Source organism: Leptodactylus fuscus, chromosome 2, assembly GCF_031893055.1.
Source record: "Leptodactylus fuscus isolate aLepFus1 chromosome 2, aLepFus1.hap2, whole genome shotgun sequence".
NCBI classification, from domain to species: domain Eukaryota; kingdom Metazoa; phylum Chordata; class Amphibia; order Anura; family Leptodactylidae; genus Leptodactylus; species Leptodactylus fuscus.
The window spans coordinates 140,421,297-140,445,383 of NC_134266.1; the positions used below are offsets into that span (position 1 = coordinate 140,421,297).

The window sequence follows — 24,087 nt, forward strand, 5'->3', positions numbered from 1 at the left end:
TTAGGATTACTGACATAAAGTCTAGAAAAATGTCTACATCCAAGACTTTTGCTTTCCTCAGACATGGTATATTCCCAGCTGGGAGAACTTCTAGAAATAATACTGTCTTGTTTTATAAAACATCATATTCATATGTTTTAGATTTATTAGCAGTTTAAGGAAGTTTGACAATTTGAATATATTTTAAGTATTATTTAAATGAACTTACCTTGAAAATGATTGAAAATTAGAATATACATTGTGTTAAATGTTATAGCATGACATATAGATATATTAAAGGCTATGTATATACATTCAGTAATGTAATCATTAAGAATCATTAAGAATCTCTTAATGATATCATTCATATTAATATGAGATTAATTCTGTATTATTTGATGGACTATAGATCAATGTTACGCCAAAGAAGCCTTTCCAGGTCACGGAAATGAGGCAGTAAAGTAGTTTCATAACTTGTATTGTAACCAAGTGAGATAGTTTGGTCTGAATAAATCATCCATTCACTGTATTATTCTTCTATCACAATGAAATAAATGTCTCAGACATATCTAGCAGATGACCCACACGGTAATGACCTCCACTTACCTCTGAAATATCCTAGAGATATTTACAGATCTTTCCTTCTAAACATTTGGAATAAAAGCATCATTTTCTGGAAAGGCGTTCTGGTCATTATGACCAAGTTGAGTATTATAAATATATTTTCTCATAAAAACAAGGATCTCTCTCTCAATCTCTTTTACACAGAATCCGTCCAAAAATACAGTTATAAAACAAATAATTTACTATCATTGCCACAGGTGGCTGCATTTAAACCCTTTTTCCATTTTCTCGTACTTTTCTACTTTCCAAAAGGCAAGAAATGATCCCTTTCCTACAAATTAAATGCGTTTCATTGCACTGATAGGCATCCAATGATGATGTCTTCCATGGAAAAATATACATGTGACCTGCCCAGCGCACTTACATTGCACTGATACATAAATAGACATATGTTTTTCTTTTACTCATGGCATGCCTTCGTTGTAATATATCAATTTATGTAAAGTGTCACTAAGTATGGGTTACATAGTCAACAGAAATCCAGGCTTTATCTTATTTATCATTCTATTGCTTTGCTTTATAGGGTAGTTTTATTTATTCACTTATTTATTTCTTTTCTTTATACATGATTGCTGACACATTCTAAAACACTGTAAAAAGGTTGTCACCGCTCACATCAGTCCCTGTCCCTGCCAATGAAGATCACAATATTCATTCTCTCCCTGGGGCAACACGGTGGCTCAGTGGTTAGCACTGTAGCCTTGCAGCGCTGGAGTCCTGGATTCGAACCCTGCCAGGAGCAACATCTGTAAGGAGTTTGTATGTTCTCCCCATATTTGCATGGATTTCCTCCCATACTCCGAAGACATACTAATAAGAAAATAAAAGGACATTGTGATCCCTATATTGGGCTCACAATCTACATTTAAAAAAAAAAATAATAAAAAATATTCATTCTCTCCCCCAGACTCATATAAAGAATAGCGCCAATTTCGTAGATTTCCTACATGTTTTCTGTGTATCTGTGGCTTGAAATTCAAATATGAAGAGGGGGAAATGCAAAGTCCATGTAGATACTTATTTTTTATTCTATCCCCTTTGCTGCCTGACAATAGTGTTCACAAAATATTCTTAAAGGGTCTTTCCCATCAGAGAAAAACCCTGGATGTTCACCTTGTCTCCCACTTCTGGCATTCCTCAGCAAACATATATGAGTTTACTGGGAAAAATAGTATTGCATGGCAGTTATTCAAATGATTGGCCAACTATGTAATACATGGAGAGATCAGATCTGTTGAAATAGTAGATCCTTCCACATAGCTACTCTCATTTTTGGTCTCTTAGTCATGAGCAGTTGACCACCATCTATGATAAGAAAATCAAAAATGTGTGCATTGCCTCTGGCATTGATGGATGGAGATCCATGGTCCAAAGTAGTTCAGTTAAAACTTAGCTGCACTACTTAGACCCTTCTTCAGGTATTCTAGGTTTGCAAGGTACTCTGTTAGGTGTCATAAATAGGTGGCTCATTGGTTAGCAGTGTTACCTTGAAATACTGGGGTCCTGACTAAGGGAAACATCTTTACGGAGTTTGTATGTTTCCTGCAACTAGTCTGATTTCTAATTATACTTTTCCCCTGATAGCTGTTGCCAGTAGAATGCCTGCTAGACAAATAGACATAACATGATGCCACTGAAATATTCAGGATCTGGTGAAAGATAACATCCTAAAACATCCTAAAAGTATTGCTCCCAAACCTATTCTATGTGTATATTTTTTGACATTATAAAATGTGGCTTTATGAATTATGTTTTACTATCATACACTACAGATTCCAGCTCTTTGATTTATACATTACGCTCCTTCAATAAAGTTCATCCGCAAAATATATCAAATTCGCTCAAGTGTCCATATTGTGCTAAACTTTAGACCAAATTATCATTACCAAATGATATTTGGGGTAACAATATCTAGACATCTAAACTAGTGGTTCATTTCAATCTTTTACATCAGTTAACTTCTATGTCCTTTTTTTAGAATAATACAAAATCATTGCGTCTATTATATTACTAAAATGAGAAAAATTAAGCGAATGTGACTAGAATGATAAACATAAAAAACACAATTTTACAGAAAGGCAAGCAATGACAGCATCCATCTATAGCATGACAGCCAGCCATAGGACAAAGCTGGATGCTACAGGTGCTAAACTTTAGAAATATTTTACAGGTCTCAATGTTTTTCCTAAGTTTTTTCTTTAAAGAATATATTTCCCTTAGGTCCAGTATTGACTGTGCACAATGGGGTTCTCCAAAACCAAACAACCTTTCTATATAAATAGCTCATACACTCTTAAAGTCTGCCTTTTTGGCACTCTTTCCATGAACTCCATTCTCTGCCATTTGCTATATTCTTAGCTAATAGTTATCCTGCCTGCCTACAGCAGGGTAAGGAAATAAATGGAAAAGGAACTTTACAACTCATCCACTAATCCTCAATTGCATCTAGAATCAAAGTAGAAAATCTCAGGATGATCCCAGATATCCAACCTATTAGATACACTGTAACCATCTCAGGTTATAAAATAGGCTGGTACACATCCTGTTCTATGTTTTTGGCAAAATTCTTGGCGAAGTCTCCATCTACTTTTGAGGCGCTCTCTTGACTGTGAATTCATAAGTGGCTAGTGACTATTTTTAGTACAGCAGATGGCTCATGGCAAACACAACATGGGTCAGTATTAAACATGAGCAACAGGCAGGTAGGTATTTTTTTAAAATGCAGTTAAAAAACACATAGTATAGTTTTTAGTTTTGAGATGCCTATAATAAATGGCTATAATAAAAAAAAAATGAATAACCTATGAGAAGACACTGCGTTGAATGCAGTAAGGCAAGCAAGATTATCATAGAATTACAATGTTGGAGCAGACTCTGCTGTACAGTATAGCCATAGCATATACCATTTTAATTGAGAAAACCTTGTTAGCAACAACAATTAACATAATGTCGATTGTCTATATATTTGTTGCTTTTTTGCTTTAGGGATAGTGTTTTTGCCCAACAAAAATGCGCCGTTCTATCTGTTTTACATTCTACATACCATTGATTTGGTCTCTATTCCACAAAAGGAAAAGATGTTATATTAAAATATTTAATATATACATAGATTTATGCTTTACCTGCTCTGGGTCTTGACTCTGTGGGCTACTCAGTGAGTTGCTCAACCCTGCTACTCCCATTGCTGGTGATCCTGCTGCAGCCTCTACATGTCCTGCTGTTTGGCCTGTTGTGAAGCCATCCTCACCCTCAGGCAAGCTTTTCTCCTGGAGCATTTCCTTTTTAAAAAGAGGAAAATTGTTTAATTCTATGGCTTACAAACCTAAAGATGAAAGCAGAGGTGTAAAACAAGGTTAACACTGAATACAGTCCCAACAGGTTCATACCCTTGAATAGAAAAGGCCAATATGAACTTGAACAAAACAGTTATAGTCAACTAAAAAGTGTCGGTGGGCTACAGAGGCACTGCCTTCAACACCCTCAAGAGCCATATAAGTCATTTTATGAGTGAGGCAAAACCAAACCACCATTAAGACAGTGTAATAAAAGATTAAGCAAGTAAAAACTTAAACTGATCAATACAAGATATGCCACTATATATCAAACCTCTTCTATTAAGAATACATTTCAAATTTTGTAATTGTTTTAAGGAATAAAATGTAAATGTAACCCCAGCAAAAAGCATAGGTTGCAATAACCACGTGCTTATTCTGTCCATAAAATAACATTTTTACACAAATGGTATGAGAGCAAAAAAAATCTTTTATTTTTAACTGCCTTGTTAATTTGCCAATTCAGAACCATAATACAAAGGGTCAAACTCATATACTTCCTAGTCTTCCATCTGGGCAAGGCGATATTCCCTCCCTATTACTCTTCTGTATGCAAAGACTGAAAACGTATGGGGATCAAAAGGTCAGTTAACTTGACAGTACACAATATGCAGGTGATGTGCTCTAGCTTTTCAAAAAGATCTTTGCTCTTGGAAAATAATAATAAAAATAACTTTATTTATATAGCAACAGCATATTCTGCAGCACTGTACCTATCAAAAGACACACAAAATATTTAATTAAAAAAATTTACTAAACATATGTTTATGACTAGTTGGCCTTGGCTATCGTTATATGTAATTGAGTGACAATAGATAGATAGATAGATAGATAGATAGATAGATAGATAGATAATTGATAGATAGATAGATAGATAGATGATAGATAAAGATAATAGACCGTAAAATAGATAGATGATAGATAGATAGATAGATAGATAGATAGGATAATAGACAGTAAGATAGATAGATGATAGATAGACAATAACACAGATAGAAGATAGATAGATAGATAGATAGATAGATAGACAGTAAGACAGATAGATGATTGATAATTAGATAGATAGATAGATAGATAGATAGATAGACAGTAAGAAAGATAGATGATAGATAGATAGATAGATAGATAGATAGATAGATAGATAGATAGATAGTAAGAAAGATAGATAGATAGATAGATAGATAGATAGATAGATAGATAGGGTTTTTTTGCACATAACTATTAATGCCTATATAATTATCTGACCTATATCTACGATAAGTACTTTGATAATTCACACTTTGCTCTTATGGGAAAACTGTATATATTAGGATGAATTTATTTGCTAGGCGATAACATTGGAGAAAAGATATGAATATATAACACAAAATAATTTCTTTTTTGTATTGAAGGAAGCGTTTAATATTCAAGCAGGCCATCAATGTTTTTACGTAAAAAAGAAAGACATGAATGACAGCAAAAAAAGGTGAGATAAAAGAGATCTATATTACGGAAAGATAACATCAGCTGTGATACTGTTCCATAATGAAGAAAATGAATTAGGAATTCCTCCCTCCTTGTTCATCCTTCTCCGCCTCTCCTGTCATCAGTACTTCTCTGGAGGAAGACGGTTGTGGAGGAAAAACCACAAGCCCAAAGATAAAGAAAAAGACCAAAGCAATAGGTATACACATATGCATTGGAATAGTGCTGGTCTTGACTCTTTTTCTTCTTATTCTTCCCAAATAGTGTGTGCAGCAAGCAAATGTGCAAAAACACGTAAATTTACACTTTCTTCATATTTTAGAAATGAAAAAAGTCTGTAACTGATGATATTTATTGTAATATATGGGTCAGGCTAAGCAGTATAACCATATACAGTACAATAATATGCTATAAAAAGAAACCCAAAAGCTAATGCCTACAGTATAGTATAAACCTCAAACCCATTATATGCTCATTGTAATATTACTTGAGCAGTATTTTGTAAAACTGTTGAAACCCTTTAAATTAAATCATGTTTTATTGTTTACATTACACAAAAAATATATGCTTAATATATAGTGTATACTAAGTGTACCTGTATAGTTGTATACCTGTGTCTGGTGTTACTTTGTAACTTTAAGGATATACTTTCGTCAATAAGTTAGCGTATGTTAAATTCTATGTGGATAAAAATGTCATTTTAGAGCTAAAGAAGACTGATCTGTTCTAATTGTAGATCAAAGCAGCAAACAAGTTCATGCCAATGGCAGATGCACTTTAACGTCTTGAAGTTAAGAGCCGTATTAAACGGTTAAGTTTACACAAGTAAATGAGATGTATCTTTAATCTTTATTTTATTTACATATTTTCAAGGAGCACTCGAGCCAATGGCCTTAGAACACAAGAATTGTGTGTCCTGCCAGTCTAACATGCAAGGGGTATTACCATGCTTGACATGTGGAGTATTTCTTCTTTTATGAGACAGCTCCAGATTTTTTTCCCTAGAACTTTTTCCTAGATGGATTTTAGTCAAGATGGCCATAATTTAATTTTCTTGTAATGAAAGAAAACTGGTTAGGATGGATTTTTTTTAAAAGCCGTTTTACACTTTGTCTGGCACTTCAATGTATAAAGAATGTGTCCTTTGAAACTTAATTAAAACGCATTTAAGAAAATAATTATTACAATGAATTAATTAGAAAAAAAAATAATAAAAATAGGTACCAGTTACCAGATGTGTTGTGTACGATGACAGTTATGGTGTTCATATGGTGATGATGGCAAATGCTGTTAGAAGCCACATTTTATGGCCATTGTGCATTGTTTTTGGTGTAGTTATTTACTAGTTTTGAGAAACTCTAGAAAATAAAAAATAATTGTAATCAAAGGGTTGCGAGAACTGCGGCGAGGCCATATGTTGGCTATCTTTTTAAAAATAAATGCAACATGTACATTTTTATTTGCTAAATGTTTTTTGAGCCTCAGAGATGCACAACAGATACAATACATAACACTATTTTCCACTATAGAAAATTTATTTAGCAATAGACTAGAACGTACCTCAATATAATACGATTTAGAGTCCCCCATCTTTTTATTATATTGGAATTGGTCAAAAACTGGCAAATATTTTAAATCTATATTTTATACCTATGTAGTTGTATACTATTTATATAATGTGTAACACCATGCAACCGTAAGGACTCATGTGGTTGACTCTATATGTGGGTGTATATGTGTTTTATTCATACTTTCATAGTTTTGGGTTTTTTATACAGTTTTAGTAGCCATGTACCGTAAGATCATATTGACTATTATACAAGTGCATTGATAATATGCAACTCCAAATACAATGGCATATTAGAATCAATGAAACATATTTATTTGTATATGTCTGCCATAGCTAGAGTATATGGAGTATATATAGAGTATATATAGAGCTCAAAGTATATGGCTGTGTGTGTTAGTGAATATGAGATAAAAGGAATCTCTGCTAAGATTGGATATAGACTGGGATACAGAATAAAGATAAGGCCTTGCAATAGCACAGTTGAGTCTGATGCTCCTCATCCTAAACTTTTGCTGGGAATACAATTTTTCTAGCTTAAAATCCTACTTAAAGCTACATATAAGAAGGAAACAATAGGAAAAATCATAATTTAAAATGGTATCATGTGGTTTATAGATAACATAGCATGGAGGTATTCCTAATTTAAGTCTGGCAGCTGCATAGTTCAGTCGGGATCACAGATTCTTCACATAATCCATATAATTGGAGCAACATGGAATTTTTTCCATAAAGCAATGGTTTCCTGGGTGAACTGTCTCTTTCAGCAGGAAAAGGTCTATTTCACATCTCAGTAACAGCCATTTTATACCGTAGGAAACAACATCCCGCCACCATTTTAATGCACTATTAGACAGAAGCTATACTGAGCGACTCTTTTTTAACAAAAAAAAAAAACATTTCAAATTTCCATAGGAAATTGGATATTTTATGAACCCCTAAAATATTTTGCAAATCCTGCTTTCATTTTAGCCTTTAACATATAATGATTTTCTTATAAATAAGTTATTCTTTCCTGCCCTAAATTGAACATTACATTTTATACACAAAATATTTTGCTGAACCGAATATAATTCCTTAGAATACTTTTAAGTGTCATTTTAAAATTTTGTTAATGAAACAATAAGCTCTTCCAGATGTTTTTGTAAAGTTTGCTTTGAGATTTTCTTTTTCTGCTATTTTCAAATCTAAACTACTGTAAATTGTATATTCGATTATTGTTCTTATTTGGAATTTATTCTATTCCCATTTCAGTCTTCAATAACAATGTAGTAGTAGTAGTAGTAGTAGTAGTAGTAGTAGTAGTAGTAGTAGTAGTAGTAGTAGTAGTAGGAAAGGTCTGTGTTCTGGATTATTCTATAAGTTCTTTACAGTCCTTATAGGGATTTTGGTCAGTTTAGTCATGTCATTTAGTATTCAAATTACTCTAGAATGACACAATTACCGTATTATACATACATATATACATACATACATTGCTATTTATAACATAGGGCAGTTTAGTGCAAACTCAAAATCAGAAGTGGGCCTTTGTTACAATTCATCAAAAACCTTTACTGTGTTGTGCAATGTTGAACTACTAATGACTTAATGTGCAATATATACAGCAAATATGTTATGTGATCTTATTCTTATACAATTCAATTATGTTATGTTTTTATACACATTAGTGGAAAAATAGAGTTGGGGGCCTTCAACAGTAAATACCAAATTGGTTTATATAGGACCTTTCTTAAGGCACAGGTGTGTCAATCAAAATGACTGATCCACTTACACAGCCTTTTGCTGAAGCAACAATATCAACACGGCCTGTTATAGGCCCAAGAGGACTGAAGGAAATGGCTCTCTAATGGTAGCCAAGAAACTTTGAGAAAACAAGTCTGACTTTTATTTGAGAGAGGTTATTTAGAATTGCTGCTATTTACCATTTCACCCACATAAAATTGTAGTGTAATGCCCTCGATGATATTACCATTGGGCCACTTTTATTCCAGTTAAAGATCCTGATTTGCTAATCTAGATACCTGCTAGTATGTCCTACAATAAACATTCACAAAGAAATATATGGCATTATAATAGATAGATGGATAGAGAGATAGATAGATAGATAATAGATAGATAGATAGATAGATAGATAGATAGATAGATAGGAGATAGATAGATAGATAGATAGATAGATAGATATGGATAGATAGATAGATAGATAATAGATAGAGATGGATGGATCGATGGATAGATAATTAGATAGATAGATAGATAGATAGATAGATAGATATGGATAGATAGATAGATAGATAGATAGATAGATGTGGATAGATAGATAGATAGATAGATAGATAGATAGATAGATAGATAGATAGATGATAGATAATAGAGATGGATGGATGGATAGATAGATAATTAGATAGATAGATAGATAGATAGATAGATAGATAGATAGATAGATATGGATAGATAGATAGATAGATAGATAGATAGATAGATAGATAGATAGATAGATAGAGTTTCTTCTGGCAAAATTCTGGTCAATTTATCAGGTATCACATCATAGCTGTATGTAATGTAAATAATTCATCTGCATTATTAAAGTATGAAAACCTGTTTAAATCATTTTAATATTTCACAAGTATAGGAGTAACCTGACAATAAACAGATATAAAAACCCCTATCTTGAAGATTTTGCTCATTTTATAGACAGCAGTTTACAATAAGTATTAAAAGGTTAACTAAATGTCAGATTGAAGATTCAACCATTAATTGAAAATATCATCAATTATTAATAAATTAGCAATTTTGTGAAGCCTTGGTTTATGTCCCATATACCATATAGTACATACCGCATGCTATAAGAATAAGGCTTAGTCATAGTTGTAAATATCAGGGCTATTATCGAGGTTACATTTATAGTTTAAGTTCCAAATATATAAAAATATGAACAATTCTATAACTAAAGGTAAACTAATATATCAGAATATAGCAATGGTTAGGCTTTTAGACTTTGGCCTCGGAGTATTTAGATAGTCTGTCTGTCTAGTGTTTGTTTACTCACCAATATGCAGCTGGGATACTTAAATACAGACACATGCATTTATCAAAATCTCCTATCGACAAACCTCTTTTGTATCGCATATTTTTATTTCCTCAGAGTTTTCACAGCACAATTTGAATTAAGATTATGTATAAAAAAAAATAAGCAATATAAGGTGAATCATAGGATTAAGCATTTACTGAACTATTGAAGTCTCACTGGCAAAGTAGGTAGACATTGAAAAATAGAGTGCAATATGTGAGAGCTGTTAGTACAGATGTCTTGTACAGTAAGTAAGAGAGCACTTTTAAATTAATGCCTTGTGTAAGTGAGATGAATGAGGTTCCATCTGGAGAAAAACACCATTGTTTAAATATTGGGCTAAACTCAAAACTGATTTTTTCTAATTGCACATTAAAGCACCAATCAAGTCCATTATACGACATATATGTTAAACGTTTTAATATATAGTAACATTTAGACAGCAAGAATATGTGTGTTTTACTTAATGTATAATAGTTAGTTTGTGTCCTGGCAAGCATTAGGCTCCGGTATGGGCAATTAATGGAGGATTTTTTCATCGGTAAATATGTTTCACCTATCACTTTCAATGTGTTATACTTTACTATAATTTAATATCTGCTCAATTTTAGTTTAAAAACCCAATATACATATATATATATATATATATATATATATATATATATTATCATATAATGTTATATTATACGATTATATTATACGATTGTATTGTATTGTATTGTATATATATATCATTTTGCTTGTTAATAAAATATATTGAAAATACTTTGATATTCCGTACATGTACAACATATATATATATATATATATATATATATATATACACACACACATAATATATTAGTGTGTGTTGCATATATATTAGCTTATATATTATGCGTTCTATGTACGTAAGTACACAAAATGCCAATATGTCTATGTAATACGTTATATAGATCACAGTTAGTAATATGTGTTTTTTCATGTGCTGATAATATGTGTCCAGAAATGGAAGATCGCAAACCTGTGTAAGTGTGCAAAGACCAGGATTATAGGAGACCCCTCCTAAACTTGGACAGAGACTGGAGAAAAACAATAAAGATAAGGCATGACAGCAGCTCTGTAGGACCTGTTGCTCATCAACCTGAACTTTTAGTGGGGAAAGGCAGTTTTCAGTCTCAAGCAGGCAGGAATGAGAGATGTGTGTGTCAAGTATAGTACAGCCAGCAGCCAGCAAAAGTCATTGCTAGAGATTCAATGTCATGCAGTTTTACAGGTGACTTGTATCACCTCTTTGGGGTAAACCTTTCTCCTATTGCTTGACAGCAAAACTTAGTTTATCTAGAAGGAATAAAGATTTGGTGTCTGACAGGCACATGGTTATGTGAAACAAGCCAACTTTTTAATATTCACACAATATCTGTGATTAGAAAAAGTTCATACAATGGTGAATTGTACATGACTGTTCACAATGCCTACATTCACATATTGTCAATATTTTACCCGTATATCATGCTGAATGCTTTACCATTTTTAAGAAAATAATTATTTGTAGTTACTTAATTAAATAATTCGATATCTATCTAAGAATACTTCTAAATATAGGAAATGTATAGGAAATAAAAAAAAACAGACGTCATGAAATTCACTCACTAGGGTTAATTTATGGTTATAGTCAGCTAGAAATATACCACCTATAAATATATTGTATTTAGAAATAGGATATTTCAGATTCATATTGGGTCGTATTTACAAAGTTTCAATTTACCGCTACAAAATATACTTCTAATACATTGCGTCTCAAATAATACAAATATTTGTCTGTGTAGCACAATACGTACACGGAGCTTTTAAATTTGTTGAGTTAATATTTGGTATTAAATAAAATCTATACATGAGTAATTCCTGTGGCAAATTCGTAGCGACTGATATTTTGTAGCAATGATTTCAACAGTCATGTTATTTATATCTTACAATGTTTTCAGTAGTAACATTTTCTATATGTTCTTTTATATCTTTGAGTTTGATAACATGAATGAATAGATAAATAGAAGAAAATATATATAAAAGATAGAAAGGTAAATAATCAAATAAATATATATTTAAACTTACTGAGGTAAGTACATTTAGGTATTTTTATAAAATTTCTCTTTTTTAAAGAATCTCTTTTTGACTATTTACAACCATCAAAAAAGCAAAATGTTAGGCAAAAAAAATAAGGTCAAGGTTAATGGCAGGATTGGTATTTTATGGTCCAATATTCCTATCCTAAAATCAAACATCGACCAACTAACTACACTTTTACTATAGAAATGTGTTTCCTGGATATTGCGTCATTATTGTCCATTATTGATAGGCAAACCTAAAGTAACGGGTTCGGAAAAGACTAGAATGTACCAGACTTGCACCGATTTCACGGCTTTTATTTTGATCAGATGTAGAATACTTGTAATATCGTGCAGGTTTCTCATTATCTAAAACATACCCCTATAATGTAAAGCACTTGTAGGCCCGTGTCTAATGGAAAATCTGCTAGTAGTTCTGGTGCGGCGTCTTCCAAGATAACCAGGCCCAAAAAACTGCATAGGACAGACGTTTTGTAGTGAAAGGATGTGGCAGCGTTAGGAGGAGGAGAAGGGGGTTGGGGATTGCAAGGCATAACTTGCAAGCTGTCGTACCTGCAGAAGGTAGCTTAAGGATCCTTTAAGGCAGTGTTTACTCTGCTGCGATGGGCCTCTGAAACCGTTATCTTGCCAGTGACTCTCAAATACTTTAAAGTTAGAAGTACTTGTCAGATAAGTCTAGATTTTAGTTCTAATGGTGCTTATTGCTCTACACACAATGGTTTATTTTATTTTCCTGACTCTATTCTTCACAGCAGACAAGTTATAATGTATGGTATTGTATACACATATCACACAATGCAGTGATGAACGATATGCAGCAGCATATACTCCTCTCACTTCCCTGACATAGTCACATATATGATGAACAGGCAAAAGCAGAAGAGACAAACGTAAAGAATTAATGAACACTTACACTGGTTTTACAATGTCCAAAGGCTGACACTTCACTTATACGTAAATTGCATCCAGATAAGGAGAAGCAGCATGTCCTGAGACAAATACTGTCGCTGAGAGTACAAGATCTTGGTCCCTTTCTTGGTGCAAAAAAGAAACTGGGCCGGAGGCAGGTTGGTTCTAAGCGTTCTGAGCAGGACTGAGAATAATGCGGAAGCTACAAGCTGAAAGATGAGGGCTTTGACAGTAGGTTCAGAAACAGCTGATGATACCGGTCAAAGGATCCCTGTCCAGTTGAAGCATCCTGGTCACTGATCACAGGCAGCAGAGAGGAGACATTCCCAGATCCCACAGAAACTTTTCCTTGATCTTCTCTAAAAAATGTTTCTCAGAGATAGAATTTTTGGCCTTCTTTCTCCCTCCCCTTTGAGTCTCCCCCCTCCTGCTGACGTTGCTGCTGTCAATCAGTCCCAGTAGAACCCTGCTCCAGCAATATTATGCACACAAAACTTAACTATTTTAGTCCTTCATATACTACTAGGCTACTGCTTTATGAAAGCAGCTCATAACTTAATTCCATTGACCATTTCAATTCATAACTTACACCTATCCTTCGAAATTCCCTTGTGCTCAGGAAGTAAAAAGTATTTGCTACGTGAATAGCTTGTCTCAGCGTAAACTACAGACCCATGGCACTTAGGTGCATAATGAAAGAATGAGTCAATTATTTAATTTGTTAATTAATTCATGTAACAAATGTTATTTACTATTGCATTGCGCGATATTGTGTATTGCAATAGGCATAAGTTTTTCTATTCCAAAACGCATTTTTATTGGAATAAAAATAGAATTAAAAAGTAAACATGAAAAACTAAGTTTTCAGCTATTTCTGACTATCGCACCTTCCATGGAGTACTTTATATAGTCTTTTACATTCCCCTTTCTATCTATAGGTATATAGCATGGCACCAGTACAACGATAGCGCATTCTTCTCATTTACAACTAATAAAGATAAACTAAGAACAAATTAAAGTAGAAAAATAAAGTATCGCCTTTACTTTTAGAAGACAAAAAACGACGCACAATAGTAATAGATATAAAAAAATAAATAAAAAATAAAATCGAGTAGGAATGGTTTAAAGGAAGGCGTCAGGTTCGGCGTAGTTTCTCTTTCAGTTGGCAGGCAAACAAAGACGTGCTACCCACATGTGGTATCTGGTTTCCACTGTCATTATGCCAATCTTTATTTTTCTTGCATTGATGGCAATAATTTACACCATTTAATATTCTTAGTATTAACAATTCTTTGTTAGTAACCTATATACGGGCATTATACATTTTAGCCAAATCCCGGACTTTCCAGGCAGAACCATAAATGCGACACTTTCACATAAATTATAGTCATACAGAACATATAGTATAGCAAATAATCAACCTATATGATGGATTTCAATACATTTCTAAGGTTTGTGGATTATAGATATATATTTACATGTAGCCTGTAAAATAAGTGACTAATGAATATTCAGCGATTAGTATTCCGTTTTGAATAGGATGAAGGCAAATGATGTTTTTTTTTTTATTTAGGGTCAGGAAGGTTGCTGTAGTTGGAAATTTGTTTTTTTTTAATACGTTTTTTTTCCCCCTGAAATATGAACAATGGCATGGCTTCAGCAAACTGTTGGCTATATATCACTAAACAAAGCAAACTATTCATTTAGTGCCAGCGGCTATTAAAGAGCCAAGCATCGAGACAGTAATAAATAAATATTTTGGAAGGGCTGTACAATGTCAAACTAATGCATATTACTCCACTTCTAAGGCCCTGCTTCAAGGTATAGTGTGTGGCAGAAATGTATAGCAGAAATTGTCACAAACACACTGCAGTGAACAGCAACATTACCGCCATGTACAAAGTGTGCTCCTGGTAGATATTTTTTTTCTTTCCTTCCATACCCTTCTCTTGACTGTGATTGAAATAAATGGCCTTTATCTAAGCCAATGTCTGTTTGTAAAATATCTTGGAGAGGCCTGGTCTTTTGACAAACCGCTCCTATTACCACTTACTTGCTCACAGTGTTTCTGCTCTTATGTCATAATTACACCTTCAGGTATTGTGTACGTCTATCTATCCTCATTTACAAATACACAACGCCGTATTGATATATATAGTACCCACTTGCACAAGAACAGAGAAATATATGGAATATGGGATTGTCGATGAATGTTTTTTTTTTTTTTTTGCAAAGACGTATATAAAAACTACATAAATATACAGATAAGCATGAGGTAGATAGACAGTAAATAGAAGTTACATAGTAAGATTTCTATTTAAAAAAAGATCGATATTATAAAGGGATAAAAGACAGATGGAAATGAGACACATAGATCCCATAAACAACTAGTTAATAAATAAATAGGTAATAGATTCAACAGCTAAAGAGTCAAATATATTTGTATATTTGGTACACAACTATATATATATATATATATATATATATATATATATATATATAGAGAGAGAGAGAGAGAGAGAGAGAGAGAGAGATAGATAGATAGATAGATAGATAGATAGATAGATAGATAGATAGATAGATAGATAGATAGATAGATAGATAGATATAGAGAGATAGGAGATAGATGATAGATAGATAGATAGATAGATAGATAGATAGATAGACAGACAGACAGACAGACAGACAGACAGACAGACAGACAGACAGATAGATAGATAGATAGATAGATAGATAGATAGATGTTCATTTGCTGAATTTCTGGATGACGGCCAATAGCAAAATATGGTCGTACAAATTTCAGTTTTATTTTCTTGTGTTTAGCGTGTGGTATTAAATAATAAAATTAGAATTTATCACAGTATTATCACTACGATATACTGGTTTAAAAAACCGGCCAAACATTCAATCTAGATAAACAAAAAAAAAAAAATACCAACACGATTTTAAAAAAGATATAAAAATACCTACAGCTATACTGCATTAGCAGTATGTGTAATATTTTAATAGCAGCTAACCCTATGTCGTGTAAGGTTTCATTTGTACTATAAAATATCAAAGATTATTATTACTATTACTATTAAAGATTTAGCACAAAAGTATTGTGGAGTAAAAGTTCCATGAATGACTATGAAGAGGAATATATATAATTTTATATTCTGATATTCTGATGGAATAAATACGCCTTATTTTCCTTCACTCCCTCTATCGCAACGTAAAATGTACTAAAAAATATACTCTTACCAGTCAGATGAATGCTGATCCTCTCGATGAGATGCACAAAGACCTTTATTAATCACAACCTCAAATTTGCAAAGGCAACCAATTCTCCAGCATACCGATAGTATAAGAAAGACAATGCTATAAAACTACTGGTTCTTTATGGGCAAGATTTTATCAGATTTTCTTGAAAGTAAATTTAAACCAAACTCACTCCCACAGTCACGTGGTCCAGAAATTGGGAACAGAAGCAGGATAAAGTATACTGGGGTCAACCTTTTAATGAACCATTTTCCCACTCTCAAAAAAAATGGTTCTAGAAGAGATACAGAGATGTTTTCTGAAAAATATGAAGAAATATCCCTGGCCTGGTAAGAACATTGATGATATTACTAATAGTTGTAGCTTTGTGTGTAATGAATATATATGAGTTATTTAATGATAGCGTTACCAGAATAAGAACCATAACCAAATGTTTATTGTACATGTAGAGGGCAATGCACACCCATGTTGTGGAGCCGTAAGGAATTTGATTCAATTAAGTAAATTACCTTCACAACATACAGTCATGTACTTTGCAGGAGCCACCCCCTATTGCTTGCCTTCGAATTAGACGCATGTTAATCATGTTTAGACTCTTCAAATGTCTTGTCATGTACTAACCTCAAGATGGTTTCCATAATAATTCTTAATCATTCTGTGAAGTGAATGTATTAATATATAAGCTGCTCCTCAAAATCAAATGTTATGTTTATTTCTGGGAGGTGTTGCAGATCCATTAGACAAAGATCAAACATGGACACCCGTGAGAGCGATTGATTTAGTTCAGCTGCGGTTTGTGCCTTTATTTTCAACTTATGTTGGTTTTTGGCATCGAGGTCCCAATCCATAGACGACCTGCATTCATTCCTAGCGTGCAAATAATGCATGGAAGTGAACATAGTGATATCCTTGAGACCGATCATCACTTCCAGAACCATCTCTAATAACAGTAAAATATGTCTTTATTCTGCTGCAAATACCTCATATAATTCCATCGCCTATGTATGGACAGCTTGTTTCAATGCCATTTTCAATATTTTTCTAAAAATGTGATAAAATATAGCTCAAGTGCAAGAAAATTTTTGTTAGCAATTTGGAAAATATATAATTGTTTCCTATCCATATGGGTAAATAATCCCAACTATTTGATGAGTTAGAAATGTGAAATAAATCTACGAATTATGTAAATGCTCTGTTATGGAGTTTTTATTATTGATTATGTCAAAACGTGAGGAAACGGTAGAGGTGGAAATTCCTATAATCTCGTAATAGCAGTCTTTATATATTCTGTAAAAATACAATCTAATTGAGAGGTTGTGGGTGGTAGCCAAATCTGTTTGGCAGGTCTCCTTCGCTGATATGTCTTCAGTGATGGACAGTGATCTCAGACAATGAATCCTTACTCACATTACTTTATTATAGCACCATGTCAGCATAGTGTGTATATATATATATATATATATATATATATATATATTTAAAAACCCAGCTTATATTTTATTCCTTTTGTATGCTTATTATTGCTACTGTAGCAACAGTGTGTAATGATCGTCATTCGTCAACAATCCCAATATTAAGATGATAATTTTTAACCAATAAAGATTTTGTGACATGGCAAGTCATTGTCTATATTCTCATTAAATTCAATAGCTAAACAGTTTGATCTGTGCAGATTTCTGATCTCTGAACACCCTTTCCACTAACAGACCCCACTAAATATTATGCACGTGTTGTCTAGTCTAACGTTATTGAAGAAAGTCCAAATGTAAAATGTAAAACTACTTGGTTGGGTTAAACCTCAATGACTAGAGAACAGGGTGAGAAGTGCTCATTTCAGGACATTCCATCCATACACCTAGTAATCTGTGTGATGTGAAGATAATGGCCATCATGAAGCCTCAATGTCTGCACCCTTAAATAAGATCTACTAAAGGATTGGCAATTTATGACCAAGGGATTTACCTTATCTGAAATGTAGGTCAGGTTAAAAGACATGCTTTTAGTGTAAATTCAAGAATTTTGAACGTAATTTTGAAAGAGGGATAAAGACTATAATTTATAGATTATGTAAAGGTTTTGAAGGAGAATTGGCTTCATTATGTGACCCAATGTGGTTTTAATTTCACAAGAAAAGAAACACGTGAGCAGTTGAAACTCTTCACACCCACACACACAAACACACAGACACACACACACATATATATATATATATATATATATATATATATATATATATATATATATATATATCTTTACATGTATATGTATATATCCAAGTTTGGATGCTTGTTGTTGATATGTGTATTTTATCTATATATCTATAGGTCTCCAGATTATCTAGCTATTACCCACTGCACACTACACAGATGGCTACTTACTCACATACTCATGATTTTCATCCAGTGTCAGGATTCACCTAATGGCAGTGAGTTAGTGTCAAGGAGCAGCAAGTTAGCAGAGAGGAACTACACGGCCACATCTTTAAAACCCCATTGGATAGGTGAAAGGTGAAAATATCTAACTCATTCACGTAAGACTTATTTTTTACAGTATGGTTGTTGATGACTGAAAACTGACCAAAACAAATGCACTTGGCATCAGTTTTCCCCATAGAAATAAATTGAAACAATTGATCAATTGTTTTCACAAAACCATAACATGGTAATATGCTTCGTTTTTTTCCTATGGAGATGTAATAAGCAATTGTAATTTTTTTTGTTATGTTCACTTTCATATAGTTTTATATGATGATTATTATTATCATGATAATTAGTAATAAAGTGCTAGTACATATCTACCAGCATGATTAATTATGGATATACGTATAAATACAATTACATTGCTGGGCTTTACTTGGTTTACAGGGTTCTGTTGATTGCATAACTCAGGGGTATTAATGAATGTAATATTTGATGTTATAGGTGAGTTTACCAGCATACAATAGAAATGCCAGAAGCGTAGTACTCAAACATTTTGCTTTCTTTTAATACCCACTAATAAGAGTAACCCAAGTCCTTGTAGCATTTCCTCCTTGTAGCGTTTCCTCCTGCTCCTCAAGGGCATTTCATTTGATGTTTGCTATGAGGCGCTGAATAGGATAACTTCTTAGTAATTAACAAATAAAGCTATTATTTTTTATAACCAAATTCGACTTTATTTATTGAGAAGTGATATATGGTGAAGGACATAGCTTACCATAAGGGCCATGACCTACCAAGGAAATTCATTAGACTGAGTCATGAAACCCAATGAATGGTCATAGTAGCATGAGCTATGGTGACATAGTTGTCGGGGTTACAGCATATGATCATTGGTCGGATTTATAACGTCTAAATAAATAAATGAAAGGTTCCTATTCAGTTGTTGTTTTATTTTAATCAATTTTAGTACAAGTTTGTTACTTTACAGGATTATAAACGTAGCACATCTTTGCACAGAATTATTATTTTTTACTTTTTTGATTCCCAGACCATTGTAATATTATGGAGAAATGATAGAAACTTCCATTCCCATATTTGCCTCATCATTGGGTCTTTAAAACAGAATTTGACTAAAGAAACTAAACAAGTGATTTAAAGTAATACAATGTATCAGTCTAATATAATGACTATTAGGCTGGGGACACATGGGATAGGCACGCAGCTGAATTTCCATCACGACAGTTGTTGCTGCAAAACTCTGAAATGAAGTGGGTTGTTTTGGGGTTTTTTTGCATCAGCATACCTGCAGGAATCTCTGTGGGACCCCTGCAGTGTTCAACCTATGTATTGCAAAGATTGAACGTTGGCTTTACAATCTGCAGCAATAAATGGCCTGCTGCGGGTATCAGTGCAGGTCATTTTGGGATGTGGGTTTTAGCCACAGCAAGGGGATGAGAGTTGGATAAATTTCATCCCTTGGTTGGCAACTGTACGTAAAAGTAGGTTAGCCACCTACATGTGTCCCCAAAAATCAACCAAAAACAAATAGAGAATTCTACTGTGCCTGCTTAAGTCAACATACACATATTCTTCTCTTTTCTATCTCCCCTCACTCTCTCAGACACACTCTCTCTATATATATCTCACAGCTAATAGAAACTTTCAAAGTTCCTAAGCTTGTGTGATCTAGTAGTGCACAATTACCATTCTCACATATCCCCAAAAAAACTTTTTTCTTTAAGTATTATACCAAGTTTAAAACACGTATGATATGTAAACAGAGCGAGTGACTGCGTACAAAAGCTGTCAAATCTCCTCTCTTTGAACTCTCTCTTTTAAATTCCTATATAAGGATTGAGAAATAAACTGAAAATCTTCTTGATCCCAAAGCCAAAAATATTTAACTGCATCATTATGCTTCTTACTACTGGTAAATACTACCGGTTACACGTTATTTGTCATAAATGTGAGACACAATGTTTATATATGGTATATAGAGAAAATGAATTTACAAGACTAATCTTGGTTAAATATTTAGCATATCGCACTGGCTCAGCCGTTTCTTCATTGTGATCATATTGAAAGTTTTATTTGTTTAACCTTGTCAGGATACAGGACATCACCTCGGTCGGTTTTAAGGTAGTATGATGTATATGCTTTACTCCTAATAGACCTTTCTGCCTCCTTAAGATGCAAAAATCCAGACAATAGAAACAACAATATAAAATAGAGAGAGTCAAATAAAGTTTGGAAACAATAAATAACAGGGAAATTTGAGAATTAGAAAAAATTAGCATCATATATTATGTTTTGTCTGTATACTGGATTTATGACATATTTCATTGCAGTCTTTATATATTTGAAAGCTTTTTGTAAGTTTAGTTTAGTAGTTGTTTTTTTTTTGTTCCTCCAAAGCCTTGTTTTAATATTTGAAGGAAAAATCGAAGTAATATTGGTAATGATTATTTTTGCAATTATTGTTAACGAATAGCAAAAGGATTACAATATGTCTGTGATGGTAGATTGTTGAAAAGGGTTATGAACTGTGAGATGTAAAATGTTTGTGAGTTTTTTGGGGGGGACGTAATAAAAAAAATCATCAGATAAGTAGAAGGTGCTTAGAGGAGTAGAGTGAAGACAGTGTTGGATGTATGGAATCTTCCAGGGTGTGAGGAGATGATTTGTTTGTTTTTCGAAGGCTGTGAAGAATGACTAAAGTAGATTGTCAGCGCTTTTAAGATGGAGTGTTAGGTACATTGAAAATACATTGATCTGCTTTTTCGCTTTGGCAATGATTTACGTAAGAAAGATCACCAGAGTGAGTGATTGTTATCTTCCATTGACTTGCATGCAAGGGACATAGTAGCATATATTCTGCTCTCCCTGTAGACAAGTTGCATGTATACAACACATATTATGAATGTATTGTTCTTATGTTACGTGAAAAAGATATGGAAGAATTTTGTTTATTGTTCCATATTTGCTAAATTGTACATATACAATATTGATTTTCATTATATTGTTATATAACGATTCAAAATCTAAAGACAGATAACTTGGTGGAATATGTCTGAATGATTTGTGTGTGGTTTGGCATTGGTTGTTACATACATGTCTTGCAGATTTCTTCATTTTGAGATGCCTGATACTAGGTATGGTTTGAGGTACAGCAAAAGTCTAAGGACAGCCTTAAACCCCTTGTCAGCATCTGGTCGCAAAACAGCAGTTAATATAATATTAGATTTGCAGGATTTATCAGTGGTCTGGAAGTCCAGCATGGGTGGATAGCACTGGGCAAATCTAATTCCTTAATACAAAGACCTCAACAGCCTATTAGAGGCACTTGACTTCCATTTGGAAATGTTAACTTAATTTTACCCATTTTCGGTTACTGACCTGGTATCCACATCAGAAAAAAAATCTTGGCAAAACATCAGAGATTCATTAATTCAGTATTATGTATTTGTGTATAAATTAATGAGTGAATTATGTGTATCATAAATAAAACAGACATGACTGTGCAAGCAGTGAATTTTAATGTGCGTTTGAACTTTTGAGTGACTTCAATATTAACGTTATTTCACAAACTTAGATAAAGAAAATGCGCTTTATATTTTTACAGTGAACAAAACGTCAATAATTTCAGACAACATTTGTTTACAATTAAGATTATAATTTTTTATATAGCTTTGATGGTTATTTCATCATATCACTGCTCAGAGATCAACACGTTATACGTTTACTAGGTGTTTTAGCTTAAAGAATGATTACACAGAGGTTTTTTGCAGGGGAGGGGGCAAAATGATTTCCTTTTATGGAACATTTCATAAGTTTTAAAGGGCTAATGAGGTCTAGTTAAAATATTTTTCCCACAAAGAAGAAATGACAAAGCATAGAAAAATTGTAATAACTGAATGTGTATTGCGTAGCAATAGGTTTGTAATATTTAGTACAAAAGGATATGTTTAACAGATGATAAGGATTGAATTGCGGTGTATACTTAATAACTGGATTTGAACACTTCTATTCCATTCCAATATATACATGCACATTATAATATATTTATATATAGGTATAGCTAGATAGATATATGCACATTATAATATATATATATATATATATATATATATATATATATATATGTAGATTTTGCTAGTTTTGAAAAATACATTAAATTAGAATTGCTAATATATTAAAGAACTTAATTTATACATTTATGTGTTTCTAGACGTTAACTCCACATTTATCTTCTTTCTATGTATTTGTGATATTAACATACCATAAATAGAAAAGCTAATGTGTTAAGTTAAACATACTAAAAATGTTAATGGGAAATGAATGAATGGCTGAACCAAACTGATCTACACTTCCAACTAAAAAATACTATCAATACTTTTAAAGAAGGAGCTTACTGGAAAACAAAATGTTTTGAACAAAACCCCTGCATAAGTTGGTTTGCATGCACAGAAATACAAACATATGTGAAGTTTGATTGTCCTTATTAGTTGGTTATTACACTGGGTCACGGGGTCCAGCAACAGCTCATTATTGCTACTGAAATCAGCAAGTTTTACACAATAGGGTACAAAAGTCAAAGAATGATACCTTGGATGGCGTACACTTAAAGCACAACAAGAGGCTGCGTTCTTAATCCACTGTCTGCAATAATTGATAGATCCAGCAAACAGGATTGCGTCATCTTGAAACAATGTTCTGCAACTGCGAAAGTCTGAAAAGCAGCAAAAATTTTCTATAAAAACACATGGTCACACATGATTATTGATATGTTTTAAACTATAAAGAGATGGATAATAGATAGATAGATGATTAGATAGATCATGAATAGAAAGAAAATCTGAAGACTTCCAGTACTCATGTAGTTAAATAAACAGATTTTTTAGCCACCTCTGCATGAGAGAATAAAATGACAACATTTCTCTGCATCTAGGAGTCCTGCACCTTCTTAAAGTATGTCCATGATCTGGCTCTATAATCACTGGACAGTCTTGTGAACCAAACTATTCCTTTTTTTTCTGGGCAACTTATCAAAAAATCATTGACAGCTAATATTTTTGTGAATAAATTGGAAAACTAGGTCCAAAGGCCAGAATATAGATATGAACGTATTAACAGCATTTACTGTGTATTGGAAAATAATTATAATTCCATCAAATTAATTTGCACCAGCTTCAAAGAACAACATGGGTGCATCCATTTTTTTTCCTTAGAATTTATGGAAGATTGGCAACTTTGTGGCTGGCACACCAATTATAGATTAGAGATAGATAGATAGATAGATAGATAGATAGATAGATAGATAGATAGATAGGAGATATGGATAGATAGATAGATAGAT

General features: G+C 32.9%; 1 protein-coding gene across 1 annotated transcript in view; it reads right to left on the reverse strand.

Moving 5' to 3' along the window:
* TBX4 (T-box transcription factor 4) overlaps nucleotides 1-13,093 on the reverse strand; it is a 127,595-nt gene extending 114,502 nt beyond the window's left edge. Inside the window, exons 1-2 of the mRNA XM_075264774.1 lie at nucleotides 13,055-13,093; nucleotides 3,726-3,881 (exon numbers count right to left, since the gene is read on the reverse strand). Coding sequence (XP_075120875.1) covers nucleotides 3,726-3,878 — 153 coding nt within the window. The 5' untranslated portion in view covers nucleotides 3,879-3,881; nucleotides 13,055-13,093. The remainder of the gene's footprint in view (nucleotides 1-3,725; nucleotides 3,882-13,054) is intronic.
* Nucleotides 13,094-24,087: the final 10,994 nt, after the last annotated feature.